This window comes from Biomphalaria glabrata, chromosome 14, assembly GCF_947242115.1.
Source record: "Biomphalaria glabrata chromosome 14, xgBioGlab47.1, whole genome shotgun sequence".
Taxonomy (NCBI): domain Eukaryota; kingdom Metazoa; phylum Mollusca; class Gastropoda; family Planorbidae; genus Biomphalaria; species Biomphalaria glabrata.
Genome location: NC_074724.1, coordinates 37,349,817 through 37,373,482, shown reverse-complemented (window position 1 = coordinate 37,373,482; position 23,666 = coordinate 37,349,817). Strand labels below are relative to the sequence as shown.

The window sequence follows — 23,666 nt, the reverse complement described above, 5'->3', positions numbered from 1 at the left end:
TTAGCAATCGGTAATTGTACAATACTCCCATTAAACATAACACACTTCCTAGATTCGCCTGTATATTCATGGTCTTCCACTAAATTCTTATTCACTCCAATAATAGTGCTCCCAGTATCCCTGATGGTCTTGGCTGCCTTGTTCCCTACGAATGTCTGAAAAATCTCCAATGTTCCAGTATCAGATGACAATGATAAGCCTTGCTCTATTCTACCTTTCTCCCAGTCCTTTCTTTCCTGTCTGTTTCCTTGATATCTTCCGTTGCGGCTATCATTTTGTCTTTCATATGTACCACTTCTATACTGTCTATCATGTGTCTCCCTTGTTCTGTGAGAGTTATTCTGTGTCTCACATGTTCTGTTAAATGCAACTATTTCTTCTATATCACTGCCTCTAGATAATTTCTTCTCGGGATGTGCCACTTTATAAGCCCTTATCAGTCTTACTATGTCTTCTATGGATTTCGGTTTCCTCTCCAACAGAAATATTTTTAATTCCTCCTGACACTCGTACATCACTTTGTCCAGCATGAGAAATGTCTTAAGACTGTCAAAGGTTTTTTCTACCTCAGCGGTTTCTATCCAGTTATGGAAATGGCTGCTCATTTTGTCCAAGAAGGTCTGCGGGTCATCCTCTGGTTCTATCTCACAATTAACAAACTGTTGGCGATAGAAAGCTTCTGTTTTCCCGAAAGTTCGAAGTAGTTGTTCTTTCACAATGCTGTAGTTACTCTGGTTCATACATATTTTTGAAGGCACCTCCGCTGTAAATGATCTCGACAATAAGAATGTCCATTTGTCTTCAGGGTACTCCAGTTCTCTCATTTCTATTTCGAACTTCTTCAAAAAAATGTCTATGTCCATTTTGTCTTCGTTGAATATCAAACCTTTATATTTTGCCAGTTTATTCCCTGTAGATTCACTCTTTCTTTTATCATTCTCTTTTCCTTGGTCTGTTTTTAACTTTTTCTCTGCTGTCTCTTTTTCAAATGCTAATCTTTCTCTTTCAATGGCGACCAGTTCATTTTTCTTTTCCCTTTCAATTGCTACTATCTCCTTATCCTTTTCTCTTTCTCTTTTGTCCTCCTTATCTAATCTCTCCTTTTCTTTGTCTCTTTCCATCGCTAATCTCTCCTTTTCTTTTTCCCTTTCTCTTTTGTCCTCCTTATCTAATCTCTCCTTTTCTTTGTCTCTTTCCATCGCTAATCTCTCCTTTTCTTTGTCTCTTTCCATAGCTAATCTCTCCCTCTCCATCAACCTTTCTTGTACGTATTTTCTTAGTTCTGCCCCTTCAAGCTCCAACAACCTTCCCTCTTCCTTCAACGCTGCTATCTCAGCCTTGTCCGCCATAGTCGATTACTAATAATATCGAATCGAATGTTCTCCTGTCTCTAGATCTAGACTTTACTATCTCTACTGTCTGTTGACAGGAGATCCACTGTGTATAGAGGGATACGTGGGTTTTACCTTTGCGTTGGGCGCCACTTGTTACGTTTTCATATTGGATGAGACTATTTAGACATGTAAACGACAAATCACAGTTTATAAATACTTTAATCTTTATTAACACTGAAAACACTTTCTTGTTCATAGTCCTCCATTTCGGTTCTTCTTTCCTTTCAACACGCAATCGCACCATTTCACATTCACACTAAGATGCGCACCGTAACAGCCATTAAGGATAGGATGGCTGCATGGTCATGTGATTTTCGCACTGGACTATCGTTCAGATTTATAAATAGTACAGGGTTCAAACCCTGCCCGCTCCCATCCCCCTCATCCTGCAGGAGGTTTGGACTAGGAAATAATTATCTTCAACTCTAAAAGAACATTCGAAACATGTAAAACATTTTACAAATATGTAAGTAAAGGCGGGGCTTTAAGTCAAAAGGGCAGGTCGTCACAAATCCTCAAAAAAACATAATCTGATGCGCAATCGAAAATGTAAGACTACAGTTGAGATGCTTATAGAAACATGTATAAATGATGGTCAATTATAGCCCCTGCCACTTCTTTGTTCCCAACCTACATCTATTGGACTGTATTGTTTTTTTAATTGTTTAAAAGTGGAGTTCAATTTTCTGAAATTTTGTAATTAAACATTAATACTACTGAAACATTAGGTCAGTTTTAGACTATAATGTTACCATGCATTAGTTAAACATTGAAATTGTTCTTATTCTTAATTTCAATCAATCAAAAAGTTAGTTAATTTAATGTATTAAAAATTGCTCTAGGACATGTTGACCTCCCATCATGATGAAGCATGTGGGAAATATTAAAAGTACAATTAGGCTACAAGCAGATACCATGTCACTATGCTGTCATTACTCTGAACTACCTAATAGCACAATGTTATGTACAAAACAAAACTACAGTTGATGTGTGAAAAGCAAACAAGAAAAAAGAAATGCAGGTTAAATTAAGACCTGACAAGTTTTCTTGAAAGAACTTGAAAAAAACATTTAATGGTGCAACTGATCACTGCCTCAGAAACATTTCATGAGTTTACTAGGTAGACCTGAGAGAATCAGGAAAAAAAGAACTAAAACTACACAAAGCATAGACTAAAAATCAGCTTGCTGAGTTCATTGGGTCAGGGCATTATAAAAAGAAATGCCAAAGCTGAAAGGGAAAAAAAAATGTTGTAGCTGCTATTGGAACTGTCCAAAACAGGATATAAAAACCACTCTTTCACCACCAGCAGGTATATTGAAAGGACAAAGTCTATTTTTCATACTGCTTTTAGCCACAACCATGATCCAATTATGGTGATTTGTGTGTGGGTGATTTGTTACCCCAAGCCATGTAACTTTAAAAAAAAAAGAAATGTAGCCTATTTTGTTTGTTCTACTAATTGTTTGAATGCATTTGTTGCAATGTGTGAAGTGTGTTACTTATACATAGATGTAACCCATCCAGACATTATTTGTTAAACAGATGTAACCCATCCAGACATCATTTGTTAAACAGATGTAACCCATCCAGACAATCATTTGGGGCAGGGAACCACTCTAGATCCTTAAAGCATAGCTGGCAAAGCGTATCAAGTGAACATAACTTTTTTTTATATGTGTTTCAAACATTGAAGATGTTATAGAACTATATGTGTGTTAGTCATTAAAGACATATATGTTAGTTTTTAAAAGATTTTTGTTGGTCATTAGAGAAGTGCATATTAGCAGTTGAACACAAAATGTTTGTTAGTAGTTGAGGAAGAACATGATCTCTTTCTCAACTTGCGCTCTTCATCTAAATTTTTTTTTTGCAATAAGCCCCTGTCGATTCTTTTTGCACATAAGATCAAAACAGTGGCCTATATAGCCTGCAAACCTTGACTCAATTGGTAGGGTTTTGAAAATATAGAAAATTATTTTATTTTAAGTAATCAATTTTTAGCATAAAATGATATTTAATTTTATAATTACTGAAATTAATTTTAGTACTAAATATATCTTGAGAGAGTAAATAAAGAAATTAATAAGTCAGGATATTAACCAAAAAGACATACAAAAAAAAACCCAAAAAAAAACTGAGATCAGACATTTAGTTTAAAACATAAGACTGTATAAGAAGTTAAAATGTTACAGTTATAGACAAAAAATAAATTTACCAATAACATTTTTCTTTCGTTTCTCCAACTTCCCTTCAATAATTTCTTGAGTTCTTCCGCTGCTGGTTTGTGCAGAAAAGTTAATGTAAACTGGTACGTAGTTCATTCTCTCAGAGATGCGATCAAGTAAATCTCTTACTATCACAGACTAGAGCAAGTTGAAGGAGACAATATATTCATTCTTTCAGATATGCAGTCAATTATTTCAATTACACAAACATTAACCAATCAAGAAATATTCAGAAGTTGCAACATTTTTTTTTAGTTATAGTTTAAACAAAAACTTTAAATCAACATCTTATAATCATATCTTTAATGAAGGTAAATTGGTAAACTAATTTCATACTACCTTGCCCACGCCTGTCCCTCCTGTAAAGAGCACTGGTTTTTGAACAGAAAGTAACCGCTCTAGGAAGTAGCCATAACGTGCTGTGTCCACAGTGGGCACCATCATTTTAAAAAATGAAATGGATTTGTCAAATCGAAAGGATGAGACAAGACGTTCCCACAGATCCATTCTCTTTGAGTCCACCTCAATGTAATAGCTCCATAAAGGATATGTTCCTGGCAGCTGAAAGGTTATATTAGTAATAGAGAAACACTCCATCTTGCAAATAATTTCAATGTTCATAACTTCAGTATTCTTTTTAAGGACAACATAACATCAAATTTAAACAGAACATGTTGTCATTTCAATAGTACTTCAGCAGTGCATCTAGAATGCACTACATCTAGACTTCTTTCCAGCTACTAGATTACTCACTGAAGTAAGCTATAAGCAAGCACCAGTATTCAAAATGCACTCAAGACTCACCCGTCTCTGAATCCAATCAAAAAAACTATTTTTTATGCTTATAAAGAAGACTCCTTGGTGTATGTTTTGTTAATTGTTTTCTACTATCACTACCAATGTAGTCTTTTAATAGATGGGTTTAGTTTTTAATAAAGTCAATAGGTTTAGTGAGTAGAAGAAATATACCCAGTTCTTTAAGGTCCAAATTTGTTGTTATATTATCTAACAATGAAATCAACTATGAGCCAGTTCAGCACTAAATTGTCTATGATGTATAAATAGAATATCTGATTGAAACTATCAACACATAATATTGTTTCAGTTACCTTGGCATCTTGATTTTCATCAAATTGTTGTCGTATAAACAGATCAAAAGCATCTCTGTACTCATCATTGAGGTTACCCCCAAGAGCCCAAAGGTAACAAAACACAAAGATCTGGCACAGAAATCGAAACATCTTGGAGGATTCTAGTGACCAGTCAAATTGACCAAGCTTGTAGAAGAAAATGGCTTCAAGCAATTTACAAAATGAGTTTATTTTGCTGATATCTACCTGGAAAATAAGAGTACAGATCTAAATGTTGAGAATTCTTAAGTCTACATTGAAACTAATTTGTTCTTACTGGTATGGATATAGTTCTTTAAGATACTTTGTATTTGTCCACACCTCCATATAATTCATTCAAAGTAATAGATTTTGGATTCATAACATACACATGAACTGGTTGATAGAATTCATTCTGTACACCTTGATTGTACAAACTGGTCAAGGCTTTTTCTAGAATCTAATGAAACAAGTCATCAAAACTTTAAAACATTTTTTTGCTTACATAGATAGGGTTTTTATTGATTTAGTACCATGAAAATGAAGAAGAGGCAGACAGAGAAATCAATGGGAGGACAACATAAAAGAATGGATGGGCCTGCCATTGAAAGAGGTTCTAACTAAGGCAAAAGTCCGAGAGGAATGGAGAAAGACAGTCGATGAATCTTGCCATGGTGCCCCAATGGTCCAACAGATAGGGATAGGTAAAGGTAAATTGATTTAGAATTAAAATACATATTATACCTATTCTAATGTTATGTCTTTTCCAATGTAATATCAGATCTGATGCTTAATCTAATGCCTTAATAAGGTTGAAGCACAAACACTACACAATACACATTCACCAAACTTTAGGCATTGGCAGTAGTTAATCTTTTCATTCACAATAACTGAATATTTTTTTTTTTTAAATTGTGTAAAAAAAATATTATGAACAGAATGAAAAAGTGTTTAGGTTACAAGCTAAATAGTTAGGAAGGAACTGCACCAAATAACTAGCAATGAGTCTGACTACCCTACAAAACATCAGGGGTAGGTAACAAAGAGCTCAGATCATTTAAACAACTGCACAACAAAGCCTGCCAGGTGTCAAAATTTGTATTGATTCTTTTTACTTTCCAAATAACTGTCTTTTATTTTTTTCATTTTAATGATGCTGTTAGAATATTTTCAAAGAAAATTTGACAACAGTTAATAATTGTTTATTTTGGTTGAGTAAAAAATTTCAGATAACCCTTTAGCAGCTGTATGCATTGTAAGACATAATTGCCTTAAAATATCAATGATTCTTAACCTACACCTACATCATGAAAAAATTCAGAAAACTCAGAATCTGTCCAAAATAGCTAAAACAACACATGTATTTTTTACATCTAACAGTCCATCTTTAAATGTTCTAAGTGTAAAAGATAGTCTTTAATATATTTTAACTCTTTCTCTCCTACTGACGATACCAGCGTTGATTCCACCAGAATGTGGTAAATAATTATGGAGAGAAAGAGTTAAATTTGTTCAAATTGTTATACATAATTCCAAGGGAGGAGCCTTTTTTATTTCTGGTCTTTGTCTCACTGGTGCCACAGAGAAAGTTGATATTGAATATGTTTAATTATTGATTGTTATTAACTTTCAATGTATAGACCTAAGAAACAAGGTTATTGTACAACAAAAGGACATAATGTGGATAGATGACTATATATTTTTTTTAAATACTAGCTTAGTAGATCATGTACTTTTGATGGATTCCTTATTAGCATCATTAAACTCTGCTTTTAGGCCCTGTTTCAAACTTTTCAAATGCAAGAACATAAAGTCATTAATTTAAAAACAAATGCAATCTTTCATTTGTAGAAAATATGCTTGAATGTGATGACTGAGAATTGTGTAAGTCACAGAGTGAATGAAAACTTACAAGTTTAATATTTACGTACCTAGATTTGATTTGATTTGGATTTTAGGCACATCAGCACAATTTAGGCCATGTCGTGCCTGCAGTCCCTTAAGGACTACTCTCTCTCTACATAACAGGGGCTAAATTCTATACAGTTAAATCATTAAAATCAATGTCTATTCACAGTTAAAATAGTAAGGGTAGTAAAAATAATAATTTGGTAAAAATCTAATGTAAATAGTACATGTTCACAGATTCATAAATCAGATCTTTGTAGACAACCCCACTTCCCGGATAAAGCCCAGTACCTTCCCAGGGTCGACATTGTCGAATAGTGTTTTTAAGTTAGTGGCTCTAAAACACTACAATTAGAATGGCTACAAATGTAATACACTACCCTGTAAATTGTGGTCTTTCCACCCCCAGTTGGTCCAACTAACATAACACCATGTCTGACAATCATAGTCTCCAAGAACTGTATCACTTTCACAACTTGCGTGTCCACCACTTGGAGCTTCATTTCTAGTTGGATGTTCATGATCTCATCTTTCAGCTGGCCAGAATCATGTTCTGGTATGTTAACACCAGGAAAAAGATCTGAAAGTATGGCCTGCAAAACATAAAACCACTCAGTGAACAAGTTTCATAACTATTTCTTCACATTATTAATACTTTTTTTTATTCCACCCAAAATATAATTTTTAAAATTTTGATTTATCTGTAAGAAATATTCTGTTTAATGCTGGTGATAAAACCATAAGAAAACTTTCCACAAATGAATTGATAATTCATAGATAACTATATGTTTGTCTAAAAACTAATTAAAAGCTTAAGCTCCATGTAAGTAAATACACATTATTAACATGTAATATGAGTGATAATTTAGTTTATGGCATAATAATAATATACAGTCTTTACTATTGTATGGTTCAGTAAGCTTATAGTCAGAAGTAGGGCCTACAAAAATAGACGTAGTGGTTTATTAATCAACAGATTGATTTATCCATTCATCAAATGGTTCACATTTATTACAGGGCTTAACACTGTGGTTTTTACTTCATCTTTCTTTTGTTTTGACATTTGTTGGAAGAGTTTATATATATAGCTGTTAGTCTTTTATAACAGTTCAAAGCATAAAAATAAACAAATAATAGTGATACTTATACTAATAATAATAATAAATGAAAAAGTAAAAACCGAGTTACTTGAAACAGTTTAGCATCGTTGAATAAAAACTTTGGAAGATTGCTATGACGAAGCGCTCGAATCAGAACTACATCTTCCGGTTTGTCAGGATTCTGTCTTTTTAAACTGCCAGCCATAACCAGGACAGATTTTACAGCTCGCATACCTAGAACAAAATGTGTATATTATCATAAATTTGCATATTTTATTTGAGTGTGTACATGTCTTTATTTTTAGGATATAATTATTCATGAGTGTCTACTATTTTTAGGACATTATTATTTATGAGTGTGTACTTTTTTTCTAGGAAATACTTATTGATGAATGTGTCAAGGTTATTACCAAAGTCATAATGATCTTGTTGCGAGAGTTGTTCACTACACAGTTTGTACATTTGAACCATTTTCTTGGCTAATGTTCTGGAGGACTCAAATCCTTCTGAGTACAAGATAACTTCAGCAATCAGACCTAAAAGAAAAGAAGCAATAAAATATTAGAACTGGAAATAATTTATCTACAAGGAGTCACTTTGTACAGGAGTGACAATAAACTACATATAAACATCATCTGTAAGTTGATAAAAATGATATATAATAAACACTGCAGCTGCATACATAAACTAAAAGAAAAAGAGAACACATAAGGACTAATGGCATTAATGGAAAAAGCTTCATTTGTCTTACAGCTGAAAATGAATGAATATTGAGAGGAGATGAAATGAATTAGCCCAAGTTCCCATCATCTAAATAGAGAGACAATATAGCAAATCTAGCATAAGATCCAAGCCATCAGAGGCTGAGAAAGAAATTGCATGTGATACCAGAGATAAAAGTAATAAAACATTCAAAAGGATCACTCAACTTTAAACTGGTTCATAGGTTTAGGTTCTATTTTTGTTGTCTTATAAATTAAATACATAAATAAATGTCCTTAGGAGTCAAACTTTGGCCCGAACCATGCAAAGTACAAGACAATACACGACAATGGCCTGTTCTGCACAATGAACAGTTTGTTCAGGCATCCATGACAGGCATCATATGTAGTTGCAGAATTGGGCCTTTTGGGATTTTTCTAAACACTTAGCCATTGTTGTACTTGTGGCTTTTGAATACTACTAAGGAAAAGACCTTCTAGATGTTTCATCATCTTACCATAATCTGGTACCATCATTGATATAGGTCTAAACAAAGCCTGTAAATTATCAGGTAATTCTGTCCGTCCAGCGTAACCAGGATTCATAGTGATGAAGGCTGCACATGTATGAACCAGTTTGATCTCACGCCCTTCAAACATGAACCTATTGAGCTATAGAGGGAGACAACATAGAAAACTTTGTTCTTACCAGTCTAGTAATCTAAAGAGAGAGACAATTTTTTTTATTGTTTCTAACACCAATCAGGTTAACCAATTTCATTAACAAATCTCCTTGACCATAACCTACATGGAAACATACATGCACTACATGCAATTACCAAGCTTCTATCTAAGGATTTTAAAACTTAAAATAAACGCACCCACCTCTCAAACCATCACTAAAACAGAGGTAATGATAATGAATAGTCAACAGTAAATTGGAAATAATGATTATGATGATCTCAGGAATATATTAATATATGGTGTGGTGTAAAAAAGAAAATATATGAAAGTTTTAAATTGCAACATTAGAAAATACAAGAAACTGCTTGACACAGAATTTGGAAAAATAAGTAAAACAAAAACACTGCCCATGATGAAATATTGTTGTGTTATTCTGATGAAATATTGGTGTGTTCATTTTGATGAAATATTGGTGTGTTCATTTGATGAAATATTGGTGTGTTATTCTGATGAAATATTGGTGTGTTATTCTGATGAAATGTTGTGTTATTCTGATGAAATATTGGTGAGTTCATTTGATGAAATATTGGTGTGTTATTCTGATGAAATATTGGTGTGTTCATCTAATGAAATATTTGTGTGTTATTCTAATGAAATATTGGTGTGTTATTCTGATAACTCTTTGAAAGATTGATTTTGTTTCGCTTTTTAAACCAGAGTGGCTGATTTATTCACATTTACATACACACTTGTATCTACTGATTATAATATGAAAAGTTTGCAGTAGTATTTTAGTATAAAAATTCCAATCCCATTATTCAAAATCTACAACTTAGAGAAGTCTATAGACTTGTGAGGAGCAGAATAAGTTGAATAAAATTATAGGAATGAGGTACATTTTCTCACACTGATCTTTGTATTTTATAATGATGGACTTATTGGAGTTAATATGGTGTCTTTTTATTTACAGTGCCTTGTACAACTGAAGTTATTTATTTCTTAGTCTGCAACACTTTTCATAAATAATACTGCCAAAAAAACTAAGCCTAACGATGTTCGCCACTTTTTCTAGAGAACAATGTTTTAGTCTGATTAATTACATTGATTGTTTAACTCCCTTTCCAAATAATATTTAAAAAAAACACTCTTCTTTTAGTAGGCAATAATGGAGATTAATAATGGACTAGATTGAAACACAAGAGGCAAGCATGTAGGCCTTGAGTTTCATGTCAAAAAAACAAACAAACATGTAGTCCTTGAGTTTTACGCCAAAAACCAACAACAAAAAAACATGTAGGTCTTGAGTTTCATGCCGAAGTGTAATCTAATAAAGGTAAACTTTCATCTGGGTCGTTAGACCTAATAAAAACACAAGAAATCTTCATTCAGAAACCTAGAACCCAAGTATTTACTTTCATGCACAATGTTCAATATGAAAATATTATTTTCTCATTAGATTCTTTTGCTAATTTTTTTTTTGTCTTTATTACAGTTTATCCTATATTATGATAACCGTATTAAAGTAATTACATTTTGATAAAAGTCACTTTATCTTGATTAGTTATTATTTTATTTATTTTTGGGCTACACTTTATAATTGACACTTCCCTTGATGGTAAGACATGCTTCATATTAGCTGCTTTAGCTTCATGCCTATGTTACTTTTGAATCCTGCCTTATGTACTTTTGATTCCTACCTTAGCTACTTTGGCATTTCTGATAGTAATAAGTTGTTGAGCAATAACAGATAAAACTTCAATATTGATTCGGTTGAACTCATCAAAACAGCATCAGGCCCCTGACTGTGCTAGCCCAGAGAAGAATCCTCCCATCATCTGGAAGAATACAATGGAAATTGAAACTATCAGTTATGTTAAAATAACATAAAATTTTAACATCTAATAATTGCTCAATAAAACAGTATTTAATATAGCTGAAGAAGTCAAACCATAGAGCAGTGATGCCCAACCTAATTCGACCTGCAGGCCATTTTAATTTCCGACACTCGTGTCGCAGGCCACATAACCGAAAAAGTAACAAAAATAAATGCAGAAATGAAATTGACATTAAACTAATTTTATGAGAAACCCATGGATGTAGTACTTACATTAACTAATGGGATATTTGAATTTTTTTTTCACGCATCGAAAAATGGGTTTATTTCTCTACTTCAAATGTGAGCAACATTTTAGCTTTTCCCACCGACCCATTTTCTTGTCTCTTTGTGTTAAATATTCCCATCAATACCGCTATATTTGTTTCATAATGCTGTTCATATGCTGGGGTTTTTTTTGTTAAACAGCCACACTTTCTTTATAAAACAAATATGTTGGCTTATTATCATGTTCCGAACAAAAAAAGTAAAGATCTGTTCACTTTTTCTGTTACATTTTACATCTAAGTGTTAAATGTCATGGTACCAATCCATTAGAAAAAAGAGAGAGCCCTAACGTAGGTAAAGTTACATTTTTCAACCTTTTTTTTGGGGGGCAGAAGGTATGGGTGATTATCTTAATTTGGTTTGGCGTTTCAGCGGGCCGGATAGAACCACGTCATCTGGCCCGCGGGCCATACTTTGGGCATCACTGCCATAGAGTAATCATTATCATCATTGACAGACCTCTGTCCTAAGATGACTATGGCTATCCCATAGAGCCTTCCTTGTTAGGGCTATAGCGCCAATGCATACTATGTAGAACCTGGTAGTTCCAGTCTTTTCCATTTAACTGGCTAGGTCAGCTGAGATCATTGCTACATCATTGCTGCATTGCTGCTACATCATTGCTGCTACATAATTGCTACATCATTGCTGCTACATCATTGCTGCATTGCTGCTACATCATTGCTGCAACATCATTGCTACATCATTGCTGCAACATCATTGCTACATCATTGCTGCATTGCTGCTACATCATTGCTGCATTGCTGCTACATGGCTGTTCATTGAGTGTCTCTCTACCACTTCTCTACACATGGTGAAGTCTAGATCTATGTCCATGTCTTCCCAAGCATTTATATGCTCTTCTATTCGTTATTGTTACGATCTCTCCTCTACTGCCCAGGCTCTCTTCAAACTGCACCACACGACACAACAAACTCAAAGAACCTCACAACTCATCAGGGCTCCAAAGTAACAGTAGCAATTTAATTTCAAATACATTAGAAATACTGTACGGTTGGCAACAACATCACACTAACTGTCCAAAACCTAGCCTAGCTCCGCCTGACTTCACACACCGTCTGTCTCTAACTTCGCCTCGTCTGGTCACATTGTGAGGTAACGTGAAGTGCAGTCTTTCTAACACACTCACTCTTATATAGAGTCTCTACCGGCCTTCTAGAATGGGATGGAACGTTCTTGGCCACTCAGAATGATCACAATCGCCATGACTTGCGTGCGTAATATTTACACACAGGTCGTTGACGAACTGGCGTGTACTGTCACTGGTCACAGTTGACCGCTCATCCTGCACTGGACTGTGGCGATTTGAGTAGGCTAAAAACACACAGCACTACCCCCAACTGTGTCACCACCAGGTTTACAACAATATGATTTGATGCATTCTGAAAGCTTCATTTGTACATGATGATCACACCTTTATCATCAAGAGAGTTGAGCAACTATTTTCTTTTTAAAAGTAGGGATCACCACAAAAGTTGTTTTTTTTTTTCCTTTTGATCACATCCACTTGGCAGAGGTGGGGACTTGTTTCACATACATTGACCATGTTTTGTACTCAGAACGCATGTATTGTAGACTTGCATCTTTTTGGGGTGAGTTTTAGTTTTATCAGACTTGTGAGCCTAGTCTAATGAAAATGGAAGCAGCCTTCCCTTCCAATAGCATATTAAGAAATACATGAAGTTTAGAACACTAGAGCATATAATAAATAAAAACACACACAAAAATATAAATCTAGAGAGGATTAATTTACTTCTGTTATAGAATTTATTTATCTTAAAATATATTGTGTTATATAATTATCTAAGTCACTGAGCCTTGTGGAGTTATATGTCATTCAGTTTTGTAGTGTTTATGTCACCCAGTCTCATCAGTCACATGTCTGTATGTAAGCCATTAGCCATGGTGTTTTTCAATGAAAGTAAGCTTCTCTATACCATTTAGCTATGGTTTGTCTGCCCCTCAGCCATGGTGTCTCTGCCTAAAGGCAGCACGGAAAACCAACTCCTAGATACCCCCTCCCCCCCACCGGTCCACAAATGAGATTGGACCAAAAGCGCTCTGAGCATGCTATAAGCATGAAAGTAGCGCTATATAAAAGCTATAATAATAATAATAAGTCAATGAACAATTTGAACTAAATATTCAATATTCACTAATTCAAATAAAGTCTTTATAAAAGAAACATAGTTATATTTAAGGTCCTAATCACCTTATAATCCAAGCTGTCTGAACAATTAAACACTACACACCATATAGCCAAAGCTTTAGCCAAATCTTTAGTTGTTTCAGTCTTTCCAGTACCAGCTGGACCTACAGGTGCTCCACCTAGATCAAGTTGTAGGGCTCCCATAAGGCAGAGATGGCATCTGTCCTATGAATGAGCAATGTGGCATGAATAGAAAACTAAAGATAGAGATGGTTGCTGTTTTAATGCATAAACTAGAAAGATGAAACTTATCCTTCTAGGAGGGAGAAAAAATTTTGTCAATGTCTCTATGATTGTGCTTTGATTGTGCTTATAACTATTTGTCAAAAAGTAACATCTGGCATCACTTACAGATTTTGAGCTCCCATTCTACTAGATTACTAATGAATAAGGTACTAATATGTTAATCATAAAATCTTCAGGCTAGTTAAGCAACTGAGAATTTACAATTTAAAAGTAGGGATCTACACAAAAGTGGTAGCTGTTTTTTTTTAAACTAAAAGCATTGCTATTAAGTTTATTTAAAACTAAAGAATTTATTAGCAATTAATTCTGTTGTGTTCAGTAAATTTGTTAAACGTGTTTGCCCAGTTAATAATCATTGATGAAATGGATATGTCAACTTAGTTATTCAAATATTTTATTTTTTTAATTCAATAGAAATATCCACTTGAATCCTCAAATAGTCAGGTAGGCATGTTCTGAAAATTAGTCAGGTCATGTCATATTATTCAAATGTTTTATCCTGACATTAATTCAAATGTTTTATCCTATCAATTGATCAAACAAATATGCCTGTCACTTGGAAAAATATAAATAGTCCAACGATACCCATATCAATAAACTTACAGTCAGAGGTGTAATCACTAGTCTAGGACAGGCTCCAAGGTACTCATAGCCATAGGTGTAGACAGCAATTGACATTCAGAAAACAGTTGTCCACTTCCATATTCCAATAATATCTGAGTTGTTTTTGCCATTCAAAACTTAAAAGTTCTGATACCTGTCAACACAAGTTTTGTTGTTTCTTCATTTAACAAACAAATGAAAGAAGGCCAAAGAGATTCATGAATCTAGTAGATCAAAAGAAATGCCACACCAAAAAACTTGGCTAAAGAGATTTTAAAACTGCCAGCAGCTACAACTTACAACTTGAAATATATATAAGATATATTTCCTCTAGATTGTAAATGTTTTGAATGCACATGCAATGTTTCCATTCATGTGCAGAAAAGAAAATGTTTTTGTTTTGTTCCTAGCATTATACTGATCCCCAGAAAGATTTTTTATTTATATGCAGATGATAATGACACAGACCTAAAGAGACTAAAATGAGTCCTATAGTTACAAATGTAAAAGAGGTAAAGCACTGTGCTACATTTCATCACCATTACCGAAACTATTCTTTATTTTTAAAAACAAAAAATTTTCCCAAAACACAGTTTGTAAAAGCGAAAGAATGAAACTGTAACTTGTGATTTTCCTTTCTATCTTTTTAAAAAGAAGATCTTGTGTTTATTTAAACGACGTTTTTCTAAATGCTCTTTTTTTTTTGACCATGAAGTCTTGAGTGCTGATTAATATAGGCATAATTAACCACATTTGGGACAATTAGGATTTTGTCTTTTTTACAATGGATTACTGTTTTTAAAATTCCATTTGACTGATTAATTTGTAAAGCTTTGATTTTTTTTCAGACATACTATTTTTAAGATATTAGCTATAGATATTACATTCTAATACAAGATTTTAAAGCTTTTGGTAATCTCAGGGCTGCATGTGAAACATTTCTGTTACCTCAAGGGTCACACAAAATGGTCTTTCTTTTTGCACAGCATGGAGGGATAGATAGGGTACTTGGGGCACTATAAGGTGTTGTCATTACAGATTTTACAATGAATACATTTCATTTAAAAATATTTTTAATGCACATTTCACCAGTCATCTTTTAAGAAGAGGTCTTTGTTGCATGAAGCAATATGTATTTTCTAATGATGTCAAAAAAATTGATTTAGCCATCAAATGGAATTTAATAATATTAGGAAGATGAAAAAGTTCAATGTCAAAAAATGTCTGACCTGTTTTTTCACCATTTCTGAAATTATGTCCCGTGCATGAACATTGATTGTAATAAGAGCGCAGAGTGTAGCTCGTGCCAGTTTAGGAAGTTCTCCTCTCACTGCCCCAGCTAGAAGATTTAACTCCTGTTGATAGAAAGTGATTTTGAAAGTACTGATATATTTTAAGTGCTGATACATAATGGTAGAAAAGATAAGTTTTGTGAAATATAAAATCAAATAAAAATTTTTACTGTAAAGCTTCTTTGTTCGAAGTCCCTCATTCCCCTGATAACTGTTCGAGAGTCTCTAAGAATAGCTGTGACATCACGGGTCCACATCATTTGACATATTGTTAGAACAACCTAAGAACAGAATTGATGTTGAAGAACAATGATAAAAATGGTTAGCTCTATCATATACAAAAGTCTGAGATCAATATGTGTCTGAACTCCAACATAGCAGCAAATGAATTCATTAAGTTTTTCCAAAGCGTAGGACAAATACAAATTAATGAAAGTAGAAATAAAGATGTAAACTCAGAAATCCAAGATAAAATTAAAGAAAACAATCCAGCTTACTCCTTGGGAATGACCACTAATCTTAAAATGAAGGAACTAGATGAATCCCTAAAAGTCCTCAAACCAAAACAAGCCCCGGGCCCAGACAAATTATCAAATGACATGCTTCTTCACTTGGGTCCTCAAGCCAAAAGAAAACTGCTACAAATATTCAATGCTAGCTGGAAATCTGGCAGAATTCCAAACTTCTGGAAAAAAGCCATTATGATCCCTATAATAAAGCACAGCAAACCAAGAAATAAACTGGATAGCTACCGTCCCATCATCCTCACTAGCTGTACTTGCAAACTGATGGAAAGAGTGATAAATAGAAGGCTGACATGGATCCTTGAGTCAAATAACCTACTCACTGAAGCCCAGGCTGGCTTTAGAAAAGGCAGATCAACAGAAGATCAAATTGCCTTCATCACACAAGAAATAGAAGACGGCTTTCAAGAAAAGAAACCAACAACAATTGTGTGGGTTGACTTAGAAAAAGCATTTGACAAAGTCTGGGAACAAGGTCTCTTGCTCAAGCTAATCAAGCATCACATATCCCACAGAATGTACAACTGGATAAAGGAATACCTAAATAACAGAAAAGCCTTAGTTTGCATGCAAGGACAAAGAAGCCACACAGTGGGTATAAAAAATGGCATCCCCCAAGGAGGAGTCCTATCCCCAACACTGTTCCTAATATTCATAAACGATCTAAATCAAAACCTACCCAAAAAAGTTAAAAGCAGCATGTATGCAGATGACCTTGCCTTAATTAGCACAGAAGAATATGTAGGAACATCGAAATTTCGATTACAAGATGCTCTTGATAATTGGTCCAAAGACTGGGGCATGTCCATTAACACAAAAAAAACATATACCATATTCTCACTGTCAACAAAACAACAAACAATAAAATTAACATTAGATAAGGAAGCTTTAGAAAAAAATGACAGCCCTACTTATCTTGGAGTCACCTATGGCCCGAGACTAACCTGGAAAAACCAAATAGATAAAACACAGAGTAAAGGCATCCAGAGACTATCCCTCTTGAAAAAATTAGCTGGCACAGATTGGGGAGCTAATCACAACATCCTGAAAAAGACCTATACCAGTTATGTAAGACCTGTACTAGAATATGGTGCCACAGCATGGGGCTCAGCAGCCCAAACCAACCTAAGAAAAATAGACAAGGTTCAAAATATTGGTTTAAGGATAATGACAGGAGCAATCAAAACAACACCCATTAGAACTATGGAGGAAACCGCTGCCCTGATCTCTCTGGATGAAAGAAGAGAAATAAAAATCCTTTCCCAATTCACTAAATTGGAAACCTTTGAAAGGCACCCACTTAGAACAAAAATCCACAAAACTGGCACAAAAAACATCTCAAAAGGACCAATTTCATACAGGAATCTCTAAACCTAAAAAAGAAACACCAACTTGAAAAAATTACTCTGGAATCCTCGATACACTATAACAAATTTCCACCCTGGGACGAAAGCCCTATTCCTACTATAAGGGACCATATTGAAAACATAAAAAGAAAATCTGATTACAGACCAACAGAGCTCAAGGAAATAGTGAACTGTTTTCTACATACCAATTACCCTAGCAATCAGTGGATCAGAGTTTACACGGATGGCTCATCCCATAAAGCCACCACAAATGGAGGAGCTGGAATACTTATCGAATGGCCAGATGGAGGAAAACTAGAAAAATCCATTGCAACTGGAGAGCTCTCTGACAGTCACAGAGCAGAAAGGGAAGCACTAGCACTAGCTGCTACCATGCTAGCAAATCATCCAAGTTCCCCTCACAGTCAGATTGTCTTGCTAACCGATGCAAAAACAACCCTCCAAAGCTTGCAAAACTCTGATTCCTCTTTTATTAAAAACCTCAGAACAGCACTTACAAAGCTCAACAACAAGAGCAAAAAAACTGTTATTCAATGGATATTAGCCCATATACAACTAGAAGGAAATGAGAAGGCTGACACACTCGCCAAGAGTGGGAGAACTAACTCTCAAATAAACTCTGCACTCTATCCAGAAGAAATGAAGAAATTAATTGTAAACAAAATAAATGAGAAATGGACGAGCTCTCATCCAAATCACAAGAAAGATGAAGCTTACTATAAGCTATCCCGACAAAACCAACGTCTAATCTTTCTCAGGACCGGACACAACAGAATGCGACAACACATGCACCGGAAGCTCAAAATTGGAGCCAGTGAAATCTGCCCATGTGGAGTATCACCAGAGAATGCCGACCACGTCCTCCAAAACTGCTCTCTTTACCAAGAGGCCCATATAAGACATTGGCCCCAAATCACCCCAATAGAAAGAAAACTATATGGAGAGCTCCCTGATTTGGAAACCACCGCGCAGTTCATCTCATGTATTGGTCTAGTCATATGAACACTCCAACATAACAATGAGAACAATGAAGAAGAAGAAGAAGAATTAGTTATTAAGAGTTACGAGCAAAGTAATCCCTCTTACAAAAAAGGAGGGATTGTCTTTTTTTTTACAACTTTTTTTTGTTACTTGCATACTTAGAATGAGAACAATACACTGACCTAGACAAGAATAGTGAAAGAAAGAGGGACAGAAGGAAAAAACAAGAGAGACATAGAGAGAGGACAATAGAAAATTCGAGCTAAACTAAGCAACAAGACCTAAAAGACAGTGGTCTGTCTAGCAGAATAGAACAAACTAAATGTTGATGACTAGCGTACTGATTAACTATTGATAAAGATTTTGAAGTTAAACTAAGTCTAAACTCTGGAGCTAGTAAAATGTTTTTAACATGTTTGTCCCAAATAATGATCTACAATAAATATTCAAAATTCAATACATTATTTGCATAGTGTCTGCATGTATGAATTCAATAATTAAGGAACAAAACTAAAACTAAATGAGTTTTTTTCAGTCAAAAGGTAATTCTTTAGCTAAATATGTACATAAAAAAAAAAGAAATGCACAAAAATAATTTGTTAATTAGAAAGCAATTAAACTATTTAGTTTTTATCCATGACAATATGTGAGAGTCTAAAGATGAAGAATAAGGGCAATACAGATAGATTGTTCACACACACATGCATGCATCCGTTACTTTATTAGTATGAATAATAAATAAACAAAATCTATATCAGAACTTATTTTGCATAGTAAACAAATTTATTTTTTTACTGTAATGCAATGAAGAAATGTATTACCTAACAATTTTCTGAATGGCAACAATGGTGGAAGAATCCTCTAGAAACTCTTTCCCTTCATAATTAGAATCAGGATTTCTTTTGACAACCACTAGAGGTAACTGTCTTGAGTGATTCTAGCCGCTAGGAGATCATCCACGCTGGAACAGACACAACATTAAGATTGATCTACTCCATTGTGACATACTGACAAAATGTAAATCACATGTAACTAGACTTTATATATAAATACAATTAATTGGTGAGGATGTCTGCCTGGTTGTGTGATATGTACATCAGTCTGATCTCAATGCTTCCCACACCAAGGCTGCCTTCACAAGAAGGTTTGGGCTAGTCTTCATTTCATCTCATATTATACTGACTACATGTTTGCGTAAACTCTTAAAAAATTCAATACCTCAAACTAGCTAGATCTAACATGGACTCATTACTTTTTTTTTTATTTAAATACACAAAACTTTATTCTTGGCTAGTGGTCTATGTTCTCCTATAAGGTTGTTAAAGTTTGACATTTAATGCTGAGGTTGACTGAAAGAAAAACCCAAGTCTTTGAGAGAATAGAACAGAAAAATGCAGGGTATCAAATACCAGGAAAAGAAGACTGACTGGCAATAAGGAGGAGCTCCTCAATACTGTGAAGAGATGAAAGCTGATGAGCTGGTTTGGTCATATTGTAAGACATGACTCATTGCCTAAAATCATTCTTCAAGGTACAGTGGAGGGAACATGAAGAAAGGGTCAATCTGGCTGGATAACAAAATAATGGATCTTAATATCCTGCTAAGAACACCTGCTGATGAGGTAAAGTGGAGGGATTTGGTTATGTGAGCTGTCACAGTACTCCTAGACCAAAAGTCAAGGGACAAATGAAACGATGTGATAGGGAAAAATGAATGACTAGATTAAAGCACAAATAGAACAAATAAACAACTAGATTAACACATTAATAGTAACTACCAATACGTCTATAAATAACAAGAAACAGGATCAGTTACTGATAATACTTTAGACACTGTACCTCCAAATACTTTCAGTCATGTAATAGACCAATGGGAAATGAGCTAAAGTATCCAGGAACAAACAAAGCGTCAGGCCTGAAACATTTAAAAAAACAAAAGGCTATTATTAAAATATTCACTTTATTAAAAAAAATGCTTAAATTTTGATAGACAATACTAATGCAAGATATTTCTTTATAAACCCATACTAGTAAAAACAACTAAAAATGAAAAGATGTGACACGAAAAAAAAAACTACTATATTTTGTGCAGAAAACTACGCCATAGGACGATCCAAAGCCCAGCTGCGAAAGGAGGAAGTTTGGGCATAGGGAAAAACCTTTAGCTTCAGTAATAACAAATGGCAAATCAACAGAGGTCACAGACCAAGAAGAAGATGGACCTCCAGCTTGAAGGTTTAAGATGGTCAAGACATGGGAGGGGGAGGCAGTGGCTGAATAGTTAAGTGCTTAGCTTCAAAACCTGGGGATCCTGGGTTTGAAACTCAGAGAAGACTAGGATTTCTAGTTCAGGATTTTTAGGGCACCCCAGAGTCCACCCACTCTAATGGGTACCTGAATTTAGTTGGGGAAAGTAAAGGTGGTTGGTAATTGTGCTAGCCACATGACACCTTTCTTATTAATTGTTGGCCAAAGAAACAGATGACCTTAACATCATATGCATCAAGGTCTGAAATGGGAACTTTACCTATCTTTTTAAGACATGAGAGCAGTTGGAGAGACTCGCCCAGAATTGAGACTCCTAGGGGAAGCTGGTTGGTAGCCTATGCCACAGACAAGACAACAGGCAGAGATGAGATGATGAGACCTAGGAATTTTTATTATTTCATTGCCTATACTTATAAAAATATTTTATTATACTTACTGGTCTTCAAGTAACACAACTATTGGACTGAAAGCATATGGGTCAATGGAAGAAGATCACAAGGGAATGAAGTTGAATATTCCTCCTGAAGCATGCTCTGCCAAGAGTTTAACTAACTGGTTAAGTCACCTGGTGGCATTCTTGTAAGCACAATGTGGACAGACCTGACAAATAAAACACAATGATTGTATAACAAAAGTACATTATAACATTGATGTGTAAGTTGTTCAGAAACTGAACTTTATATGTAGTGTAGACCAAAGTTACTGCCCTTTGATAAGTTCAATTCAACATTGTTATCCAAAAACATCACAGAGATAGATGAACCAGTATATGACACATTGTTAGCAGGAAAAACATGTTTTGTTATTTTACAGTATTTTTTTAGACCTACTATTATTTGACATATTATTTATATTTGCATTCTTATTGTACTATCTTATGCCCTACAAAATCCAGAATTTCTCTATCTTTATTAGACAGAGGTTTGTTAGAGTATGCATTCTAATACATCCTAATTATCTTGGCCATAAAGTATGTTATGAGAGACATAAGGTTATATTATAAGTGTGCTTAGAAAAATTGAAGCTTTCGTCAGAGTATTAATTTTATATGACAGGGTTGTTAGCCCTGCGCACAACCGTCTGGGGGAGTGAGCCTTTTGCCTCTATCAATAGCTGCCTTTTATTTTTGTGTAAGCTGCTCTAACCCTTTGTAGATCCCTCCACATCCTGCAAGGCAGCAAGTTTGATTTTGCTTCACCAAGGGTATGTTATATTATGAGAGTGCTAAGAAAAATTGAATTTTTCAAAATAACAACTAAGATCTAAGTTTACCTTTCCCAATTTCCCCATTCTAAGCAGCACAAAGATCTTGGTTCTAGCCAGATGTGAAAGTTTGTTTTGCCAAAACCTGATGACATTGTCATGGGGGGATGTCAATTGTTAATCTGAAAAAAAAAAAATTAAAAATATATATATATAAATATGAAAATAGAGACTTTATTGTACAGATGTCCTTGTTGGAATGAAAAATGTGGAATGCGGAATATACACGCATTAATTGTCTGTCATCATTTGGTCATTACAACAATGAAATAAAGAAGGCTACATTTAGACACCATATTTCAAGTTGCTAAGAACTTATTGTATTTGCCTATGATTTTGTCTACCCTGACATAATCAAACCCTTAGTCCCAGCTGTTTCATGTCTTTGAAAAATGATTGTTGTGAGTTTGCCAAAGACTAGTGATGCTCAGTTTCCATCATCATCATCACTCCTTTGAGTTCCTCATGGAACATAGGGCCTCGACAAAAACATGCCACTCTCCACAGTCTCTTGCTAGTTTTTTAATGGTTTCCCAGCTCTTACCGGTCTTCTCTGCTTCTTCAAGTACACTGCTTGCCATGTTCTTTTTGGTCTTCCTCTGAGTCTTGTTCCCTGGGGGTTCCACTCTAAGGCCTGCCTAGCTCTGTTGCTGGTATCTTTTCTAAGGGTGTGACCAATCCATCTCCACTTCCTCTCTAAGATCGGCACTTCTATATTTTTCTGTCCACTCATCTCCCACAGTTTGGTGTTTTCTACTTTGTCATACCAGTGTATTTTTTAGGATATTTCTCAGGCATCTGTTGATGAAGGTCTGTATTTTTTTTTTGTTGTGGCTTCAGTTGTTCTCCATGTTTCAGAACCATACAGTAGGACAGCCTTGACATTAGAGTTAAAGATTCTTAGTTTAGTCTTGTTTGAGATGTGAGGAGATTTCCAGGTTGGTTTTAGCTGTGTAAATGTCTGACGCGCTAGATGCACACCTGATGCACATACCTTGCCGTGGTGTGACAGCTTGAGTGCCTCAATGACCCTCAGAGCTATACCGGCGGGAGCTCATCACTCCTGGCAGGTACTACCAAGCCAGACAGGTCTGCTAGGAAAGAGGCCAGACAAAAGGTGCATCCCCCTTCCCGGGACACAGGGATTGTTTGATAGGCTAACAACCTGTCCATTGAAAAAATAGTGTTATAGAAACCAGAACAAAAACACAAACACTAAACATTGTCAGAGGCGAAAGTAGAGCTCCACAAAGGAGACTTATGAAGCTATGCAGGGAAAGTCGAAGGAATCCTGTGAGGCCGACCACTCTACTTAATCCAATGAAAAAGAAACACTTCCTTATTCAGAAGGCGGCATTTAACTTGGGAACATGGAATGTCCGTACTTTACTAGAACCAGGTAGATGTGCACAAATTGCAAAGGAAATGGCCAACTACAAACTACAGATCCTGGGAATGAGTGAAGTTCGATGGAACACATTCGGTGAAACAAGACTGCAATCAGGAGAAACCCTTCTCTTCTCTGGAAAGGAAAAAGAAGATGACTTACATGAAAATGGTGTAGCACTACTACTAAACAAGGAAGCTTTCAAAAGTCTCAGTTTCAG

At 34.9% G+C, this 23,666-nt stretch overlaps 1 protein-coding gene and 1 pseudogene across 1 annotated transcript in view; both read right to left on the bottom strand.

The window, feature by feature from the left end:
- The window catches only part of LOC129922789 (dynein axonemal heavy chain 6-like), a 51,417-nt gene extending 47,319 nt beyond the window's left edge, over positions 1 to 4,098 (bottom strand). The window contains exons 1-2 of the mRNA XM_056010096.1: positions 3,962 to 4,098; positions 3,613 to 3,744 (exon numbers count right to left, since the gene is read on the bottom strand). Coding sequence (XP_055866071.1) covers positions 3,613 to 3,621 — 9 coding nt within the window. The 5' untranslated portion in view covers positions 3,622 to 3,744; positions 3,962 to 4,098. The remainder of the gene's footprint in view (positions 1 to 3,612; positions 3,745 to 3,961) is intronic.
- Positions 4,099 to 4,823: 725 nt separating this feature from the next.
- LOC129922790 (dynein axonemal heavy chain 6-like) overlaps positions 4,824 to 23,666 on the bottom strand; it is a 66,314-nt pseudogene continuing 47,471 nt past the window's right edge.